Raw genomic sequence first — 9,361 nt, 5'->3', positions numbered from 1 at the left:
TTATCGTCAAGGTCCTAAAGCTGCATCCTCCCACATCAAGATGTTTGTGTGACCACATGAGCCTTCAAACCTATTGTTTATAATCCCCTATTCATTGTCAACCCAACTGGAACATTTGACATTTAATTAATCTTATATAATTCTTCAATTTCTGGTTCTCAGCAGACATGATTTGAGAAACATTCGAGTTCTCAAATTGTTTGACTTCAAAACCTTGATCACTGCTTACCATTAACAACGCATTTTTCTAATGACCTTGTACTGCGCCGTATGAACTCACGTGCTCGCCGTAGTTGTTGGTGTCCGCTATCTAGTTAGCTTGCCCTCTTCGCAGTGGTAAGCGCTGTAAAATGTTCTTACTACCTGTTTGTGTTGAATTATAAAAATGTCTGCGAAAGCAGCAGGAACCAGAGGGTTTTATTTCAATACTGTCTTGTCCTTGGCGCGCTCTTTGGCCGCACACCGCCCTGCGCCTATAGATAAGGTGAGTCTGAATGATTTTAAAAACATTAGTGAGCTAATGCTAGCTAAGTTGGCTATTAGATTCGGTTAACATTACGTGTGTACCTTGTTGCTATATGTACATGGCTAACTCATAGTGATGTGCGATGCTATCGAGACCAGCTACTAGCTAGCTACTCGTTTTCCATAAGCTACACAGCTGTTGGAGAAACAGTTTACTAACTTAGCTAGCTATGTTATTCATTCTCAAACAAGGCCCTTGCTTTGGCTTGTCATTCCACATCGGAACACGATACAGCAACAAGGCAGTTGTACACATTGGTCTAGTTCGTTTTACATGACCCGGTGCCCAGGAGGATGAAGATTGCATTTAAGGACCAATGGAAAGGTCTAAGATGACCAAACTCCGCCTACCCGGAGCACCGTGCCTTGCAAAACGAACTAGCCCATACTGACAACCTAGTTTAATAACTAGCAAACAATTTGCTAGGTACGCCTTTAGCTGTCTGTCGATGATATGGTCGATTGTCATTCCATCAGAATGAGGAAGTTAGTATAGCCATTAGTTATCAAGCTAGCTGTCAAACCTGTCAAATGAGTTAACGCCCCCATTTATTTGTCAACATTGGTCATTGATTGATTTACTATTTACTTGAATGTGCTGAATTCTTTATTTCAACCAGACGGTTTATGATTTCAACAAACATAATTTGCCTTATTTCACATATCAGTCATATAAAACCAACAACATGATTTGGGGTGTGTTGTATTGCGTGGCTAATTATTCAGCGGTTGGCAGGAAAGCTGCGTGGGAGGAACTGTCAGCCAAACTCTATTAAAAAACTGGAAGTCATCAATAGTGGCAAGGTGTAACAAAACACAACCATATCTCCCATCTATGAAATGGATGGTTGTGTAAAAATGATTTACTGCAAAAGTGGTTAAATTGATGGCACCACCCCTTAACTCAAACAGTGCAGAAAATGCCAGGCTGGAGGGGGGAAGTGGCCACAAATGTATGTAACCCAATATTACAAGCTCTGATATTGATCAAATGTGTTATACATGTAGCCAGCTGTCTGCCCTACACAGATAAATAGCATTATACCTGTAAACAGACAGATACAATAGGCGGAAATATAAACTCATTATGGTAAATGTAAACTTTTTGCACTCATTCAGTGCTGTATGGTCATGCCTGGAAATAATGCATACAGTTGGAAATATGTTGATGTTGTGGCTATTGTAATAGGCTCTACGGAAAACAAGTGGGCTCAGACATAGAAATAAAAACTTTTCGGGTCCAAGGTTCCTTAAGTGATTTTGTATCTATAGCCCCTAGTCTTGCGATTAAGTCGAAGGGCCAATCACAGATTACCTTTTATTTTTTGCTTCAAATCCAATATGGCTGCCGTTATAACAGTTGCTGGAGGTTAAACCACCTGTAAATAGGAATTTAGTAAATTGAGCATTTTTGTTTAGAATTGTGTACAACAGTCATGCCTATGAAGACTGTTGGTTTGAATATAAGTAGCCCTTGTTCATTTTGTATTGTTTTATTCTTGTTTGAATTGTTTGAATAGCCGAAGCCAACTAGTTTTTCAATATGTGGGCAATTCCACCAAAATATAGTAACAAGCACACATTAGCATAACCAAGTTACAGGAAAGCAATCGTAATATAACAGGCAGCTACTCTAGTAGTGTATAAATACAGCTCTTTTCCCCGATAAAACTAATTGTGCAAGGTTGATTCAAAGTCTTTGAGCTGACCAGGTCATGAGTGTGTCCTTAAAGGATGAGGAGACAATGTAGTCAGTGGTGGTTGTAGTTCTGGGGCCTGACCAGTAGCCAGTGGTGGTTGTAGTTCTGGGGCCTGACCAGTAGTGGTTGTAGTTCTGGGGCTTGACCAGTAGTCAGTGAGGGTTGTAGTTCTGGGGCCTGACCAGTAGCCAGTGGTGGTTGTAGTTCTGGGGCCTGACCAGTAGCCAGTGGTGGTTGTAGTTCTGGGGCCTGACCAGTAGCCAGTGGTGGTTGTAGTTCTGGGGCCTGACCAGTAGCCAGTGGTGGTTGTAGTTCTGGGGCCTGACCAGTAGCCAGTGGTGGTTGTAGTTCTGAGGCCTGACCAGTAGCCAGTGGTGGTTGTAGTTCTGGGGCCTGACAAGTTTACACAGCTAACTGGTCATTCTGGGCAATCTGCAGCGACAAGGTTAGTATCCTTCCTGTATGACTGGTGGGGTATTGGGGCTGTGGGCTACATTTTTACAAATGTATTAAAAATGAAAAGCTTAAATCTCTTGGGTCAATAAGTTGTCTCTTTGTTATGGCAAGCCTAAATAAGTTCAGTAGTAAAAATGTGCTTTACAAGCCATATAATAAGTTGCATGAACTCACTCTGTGTGCAATAATGGTGTTTAACATGATTTTTTGAATGACGACCTCATCTCTGTACCCCACACCAGAGTTTCTGAACAATGTGACCGGGAAGATTTTAATTTACCAGACAATTTGAGAAATTTACCGGACATCCGTATCCATTGGATTCTGAACTGGGGCAGCCAGGGCCATCAATAAACAAGTGATATTGGCCATATGAGACACATTTACGTGTCCTTAAAAACAGCATATAAAAAATGACCAAAACACCATTCCTTGTGTTTTGATATGTAGCATACTTTGGGGGGGGTTTTACTTTCCTAAAACACTAATTGTCCACATCACGGTTCAGGTGTCAGAGTTTTGAGCACTACATGCATCAGAGCATTGCCTGCATACAGTGCCATAGGAAAGTATTCAGACCCCTTCACTTTTTCCACATTTTGTTACGTTACAGCCCTTATTCTAAAATGAATTAAATAAATAAATAAATAAATACACTTCAGTAATCGACACAAAATACCCAATAATGGCAAAGTGAAAACAGATTTTTAGAAATGTTTGCTAATTTATTAAAAATGAAATATGAAAATTCCTTATTTACATAAGTATTCAGACCCTTTGCTATGAGACTCAATTGAGCTCAGGTGCATTTTGTTTCCATTGATCATCCTTGAGATGTTTCTACAACTTGCTTGGAGTCCACCTGTGGTAAATTCTATTGATTGGACATGATTTGGAAAGGCTCACACCTGTCTATATAAGGTCCCACAGTTGACAGTGCATGTCAGAGCAAAAACCAAGCCATGAGGTTGAAGGAATTGTCCGTCAAGGCACAGAACTGGGGAAAGGTACCAAAAAATGTCTGCAGCATTGAAGGTCCTCAAGAACACAGTGGCCTCCATCATTCTTAAATGTAGGAAGTTTGGAACCACCAAGACTCTTCCTAGAGCTGGCCCCCCGGCCAAATAGAGCAATCAGGGGAGAAGGGCCTTGGTCAGGGAGAGCGTTGGGCTAGTAACTGAAATGTTGCAAGTTCGAATCCCAGAGCTGACAAGGTACAAATCTGTCGTTCTGCACCTGAACAAGGCAGTTCCTAGGCCGCCATTGAAAACTGACTTGCCAAGTTAAATAAAGGGAAAATAACATTTTAAAAACCCGATGGTCACTGCCAGAGCTCTAGAGTTCCTCTGTGGAGATGAGAGAACCTTCCAGAAGGACAACCATCTCTGCAGCGCTTCACCAATCAGGCCTTTATGCTAGTGACCAGACAGAAGCTACACTTCAGTAAAAGGCACCTAAAGACTCTCAAACCATGAGAAACAGGATTCTCTGGTCAGATGAATCCAAGATTAAACTCGTTGGCCTGAATGCAAAGTGTCACTTCTGAAGGAAACCTGGTACCGTCCCTACGGTGAAGCATGATGGTGGCAGCATCATGCAGTAGGGAGGTCTTTCAGCGTCAGGTACTGAGAGACTAGTCAGGATTGAGGCATAGATGAACAGAGCAAATACAGAGAGATCCTTGATGAAAACCTGCTCAGGGCCTCCGACTGGGGCGAAGGTTCACCTTCCAACAGGACAACGACCCCAAGCACACAGCCAAGACAATGCAGGAGTGGCTTCAGGACAAGTCTCTCTGAATATTCTTGAGTTGCTCAGCCAGAGTCCGGACTTGAACCCGATCGAACATCTTTGGAGAGACGTGAAAATAGTTGTGCGACAACGCTCCCCATCCAACCTGACAGAGCTTTGTGCAGGTTTGTGCAGTAGACAGGACTTGTACATTATCACAGCATATTAGCTATATGCCTTGCCTGACAATGTTGTTCTTCTCAGAGCATATTTTATTTAAAAACTCAAGCTTTGATAGCAAAATAGATTTAGTTTAAGCCTGAAACCAACTTTTTGGTCCACCAGCCAATGTGGCAGGTAGAAGAAAAACAATTCTACCAGCCAAATAATATATATTTTTATTTTTATAATCTTTTGCCATAATTACACTAAAAACGGATGAGCGTGCTTTGTAATGTAACTGCTGCTGACATTTATTTAGATACATCTGTAAGAATGAGCTAATGATTTGAAATTTCACCTGGCATAGAAAATGTGCTCGTTTCGTTCTACCTGTTTTCTGTTGATATTTCTTTGTATATATCCATACAAATGATGCTGATTCATGATTTCGGCTGCCTGAGAAAAGCTGCCTGTCTGTCTCTCATCCAGACTCGTTCATTACTATGGGACAGCTGGATATAAATTTGAATATTGAAACAATGTTGCAGATGTCGGAGAGACAGACAGCTAGGTTTATACAAATCTCTGCTGTTGAAAATGAAATGTTAGTCTAAAAGAAATGTGAGAATGTTTAGATGCTTTGCAAATAAATTCATTAAAAATCCTACAAGGTGATTTTCTGGATTTTTTTTCTCATTTTGCCTGTCATAGTTGAAGTGTACCTATGATTAAAATTACAGGCCTCTCTCATCTTTTTAAGTGGGAGAACTTGCACAATTGGTGGCTGACTAAGTACTTTTTTGCCCCACTGTAGTGGCGATCAAGAGTATAAATTGCCTGACTGGGCTGATGAGAAAGTGGATTGCACAGTCAGATGGAACAGAGTAAATAGGCATTTTAACGTCGTAGTTTTAGCCGGTGGTAACATGTGGAATAGACACCGGCTGGAATGCTGTTTTAACCAATCAGATTTGACCTTGCAAGATAGTATATTTGTTTTATCCCCCTATTCGTGGCGGTTAGGACTGATGGACTGACTAGTTAGCAAAATACAAGCCACATGTTTGCTGTTCATCTCTGTTTCAGGTCCAGAAGCTACAATGCATGTGTCCAGTAGATTTCAGAGGGGTGTTCCAGCTGGACGAGAGAAGGAGGGATGCGGTCATAGCTCTGGGCATCTTCCTGGTCGAGTCGGACCTACAGGTAGATTGAACTGAAGCAGCTAGGCCTACTCTGTTAATGGTTGCGTTTCTATAATGCTTTATATGGGACGGATGTTCCTTGAGTCCCTGACCCTGTCAGACCAATAACTGGCTCCTATCTCAGCACCCTGTGTGCCCCCCTTAGCTGTTTAGTGGCTTTTCCTCGAGTGTTTTGCGATTTTTCTGTTTTTATTGCAGCACAAAGACGCTATCATTCCCTACCTGTTGGGGCTGCTGAAGGGACTTCCCAGAGTTCAATGGATCGAAGAAAGCTCTGGAAGCAAGGGACTTGGTAAGGAAAGAGATGCAAGCGTTTGTCTGTCTCACGGCATTCAGAATGAATTCATCCTGTCTGACTGGTTGATGGTCTATCTTCCTGTCCTACAGAGATCCTGCCGGTAGCAGAGAACTTCTGCTTCTGTCTGGGCACTCTTCTATCTGACGTTGCCCAGCGAGATAACACCTTGCGAGGACAGATCCTGGAGGCCATCATGGACATAATGCAGGTCCTGCTGGACATCTGCCTGGACCCAGAAAGCCATGATAAAGGTACCAGCATGTTCTCTATGTCACCATTTCACTTTCAACAGTGTTTTAGGAAAATGTTAGTTCCTGGTTAGTTATTGAGTTCATTTCTCTTGTCCTCCTCACAAACGTTGTGATATACGTAGATGGACACAGAAAGAGCATAGACAGAATGAAAAAAGCAGCTGTTCACCTGTCTCTTTCTCTCACCCCTCTCCCTTCCTCCCTAGAATACCTGTGCCGGTACACTGTGCCCTGCCTGTTGGGCGTGGCCCGGGCCTTCGGTCGCTATAGCAACACAGAGGAGCCCCTGCTGTCCAAGCTATTCCCGCGGGCGGGAGCCCCGCTGCTGTCCGGTGCCGAGGAGGCTGACCCGTCACGACGGCGCTCCTTCAACGACTTCCGCTCCATCATGCCGGCCTCGCTGCTCACAGTTTGTCAGGGAGACACCATCAGGCGCAAAGGAAGCTCCGTGTCCAGCATATCACAGCAGGTACTATTACCATACTATACCAACACTACTACCATCACTACTGCTTCACCATAGTACTGCCATTACTGCTCATTGTGTGTCAGGAAGACACCATAAGACGCAAGGGCTCCTCTGTTACTATTTCTATTTCAGTACAGAGAATGCGTCTGTACTACCATACCCTGCCACTAGAGGTCAAGGGAGTCTCGTATTTGAAATGTCTGAAAATGTTATTTTCTTCTGTAGGCCAGTCCAGAGCGAGCAGGACTGACCCTCAGCTGCGCAGTTGATCCCTCTGCACAGTACTTTGAAGGTGAGGAAATATAAGAAAAGCAATATACACTGCTCAAAAAAATAAAGGGAACACTAAAATAACACATCCTATGAAATATTCTTATTAAATACTTTTTTCTTTACATAGTTGAATGTGCTGACAACAAAATCACACAAAATATCAATGGAAATCAACTTTATCAACCCATGGAGGTCTGGATATGGAGTCACACTCAAAATGAAAGTGGAAAACCACACTACAGGCTGATACAACTTTGATGTAATGTCCTTAAAACAAGTCAAATTGAGGCTCAGTAGTGTGTGTGGCCTCCACGTGCCTGTATGACCTCCCTACAACATATGGGCATGCTCCTGATGAGGTGGCGGATGGTCTCCTGAGGGATCTCCTCCCAGACCTGGACTAAAGCATCCGCCAACTCCTGGACAGTCTGTGGTGCAACGTGGCGTTGGTGGATGGAGCGAGACATGATGTGCCAGATGTGCTCAATTGGATTCAGGTCTGGGGAACGGGCGGGCCAGTCCATAGCATCAATGCCTTCCTCTTGCAGGAACTGCTGACACTCTCCAGCCACATGAGGTCTTGCATTAGTAGGAACCCAGGGACAACCGCACCAGCATATGGTCTCACAAGGGGTCTGAGGATCTCATCTCGGTACCTAATGGCAGTCAGGCTACCTCTGGCGAGCACATGGAGGGCTGTGCGGCCCCCCAAAGAAATGCCACCCCACACCATGACTGACCTACCGCCAAACCGGTCATGCTGGAGGATGTTGCAGGCAGCAGAATGTTCTCCACGGTGTCTCCAGACTCTAACTTCTGTCACATGTGCTCAGTGTGAACCTGCTTTCATCTGTGAAGAGCACAGGGCACCAGTGGTGAATTTGCCAATCTTGGTGTTCTCTGGCAAATGCCAAACGTCCTGCACGGTGTTGGGTTGTAAGCACAACCCCCACCTGTGGACGTCGGGCCCTCATACCACCCTCATGGAGTCTGTTTCTGACCGTTTGAGCAGACACATGCACATTTGTGGCCTGCTGGAGGTCATTTTGCAGGGCTCTGGCAGTGCTCCTCCTTGCACAAAGGCGGAGGTAGCGGTCCTGCTGCTGGGTTGTTGGCCTCCTCCACATCTCCTGATGTACTGGCCTGTCTCCTGGTAGCGCCTCCATGCTCTGGACACTACGCTGACAGACACAGCAAACCTTCTTGCCACAGCTCGCATTGATGTGCCATCCTGGATGAGCTGCACTACCTGAGCCACTTGTGTGGGTTGTAGACTCCGTCTCATGCTACCACTAGAGTGAAAGCACCGCCAGCATTCAAAAGTGACCAAAACATCAGCCAGGAAGCATAGGAACTGAGAAGTGGTCTATGGTCGCCACCTGCAGAACCACTCCTTTATTGGGGGTGTCTTGCTAATTGCCTATAATTTCCACCTGTTGTCTATTCCATTTGCACAACAGCATGTGAAATGTATTGTCAATAAGTGTTGCTTCCTAAGTGGACAGGTTGATTTCACAGAAGTGTGATTGACTTGAGTTACATTGTGTTGTTTAAGTGTTCCCTTTATTTTTTTTTGAGCAGTGTATTTCGGAAGTATTTCAGTTGATTTAGTAGCCCACGTCTCACTTTTTGACTGATACTTTTCTCATTATATATATCACTCTCTCTCACCCTCCCTCTCTCTATCCCCCTTCTCTCTCTCTCTCTCTCTCTCTATCCCTCTCTCTGTCACCCTCCCTTCCTCTCTCTATCCCTCTCTCTGTCACCCTCTCTCCCTTCCTCTCTCTATCCCTCTCTCTGTCACCCTCTCTCACTTCCTCTCTCTATCCCTCTCTCTGTCACCCTCTCTCTATCCCTCTCTCTCCCTTCCTCTCTCTATTCCTCTCTCTGTCACCCTCTCTCACTTCCTCTCTCTATCCCTCTCTCTGTCACCCTCTCTCCCTTCCTCTCTCTATCCCTCTCTCTGTCACCCTCTCTCCCTTCCTCTCTCTATCCCTCTCTCTGTCACCCTCTCTCTCTATCCCTCTCTCTGTCACCCTCTCTTCCTTCCTCTCTCTATCCCTCTCTCTGTCACCCTCTCTCCCTTCCTCTCTCTGTCACCCTCTCTCCCTTCCTCTCTCTATCCCTCTCTCTGTCACCCTCTCTCTATCCCTCTCTCTGTCACCCTCTCTCTATCCCTCTCTCTGTCACCCTCTCTCTATCCCTCTCTCTGTCACCCTCTCTCTATCCCTCTCTCTGTCACCCTCTCTCTATCCCTCTCTCTGTCACCCTCTCTCCCTTCCTCTCTCTATCCC

General features: G+C 44.7%; 1 protein-coding gene across 2 annotated transcripts in view; it reads left to right on the top strand.

The window, feature by feature from the left end:
- Positions 1-267: 267 nt before the first annotated feature.
- The window catches only part of LOC115126191 (phosphatidylinositol 4-kinase alpha-like), a 40,246-nt gene continuing 31,152 nt past the window's right edge, over positions 268-9,361 (top strand). For both annotated transcript variants that reach the window (XM_029655808.2, XM_029655800.2), the window contains exons 1-6: positions 268-484; positions 5,661-5,777; positions 5,975-6,068; positions 6,164-6,325; positions 6,532-6,794; positions 7,020-7,086. In XM_029655808.2, coding sequence (XP_029511668.1) covers positions 386-484; positions 5,661-5,777; positions 5,975-6,068; positions 6,164-6,325; positions 6,532-6,794; positions 7,020-7,086 — 802 coding nt within the window. In that variant the 5' untranslated portion in view covers positions 268-385. The remainder of the gene's footprint in view (positions 485-5,660; positions 5,778-5,974; positions 6,069-6,163; positions 6,326-6,531; positions 6,795-7,019; positions 7,087-9,361) is intronic.

This window comes from Oncorhynchus nerka, linkage group LG4 (assembly GCF_034236695.1).
Source record: "Oncorhynchus nerka isolate Pitt River linkage group LG4, Oner_Uvic_2.0, whole genome shotgun sequence".
Taxonomy (NCBI): Eukaryota; Metazoa; Chordata; class Actinopteri; order Salmoniformes; family Salmonidae; genus Oncorhynchus; species Oncorhynchus nerka.
Note: the sequence above shows the minus strand (reverse complement) of the source record. Positions and strands in the feature narration are given on the sequence as shown.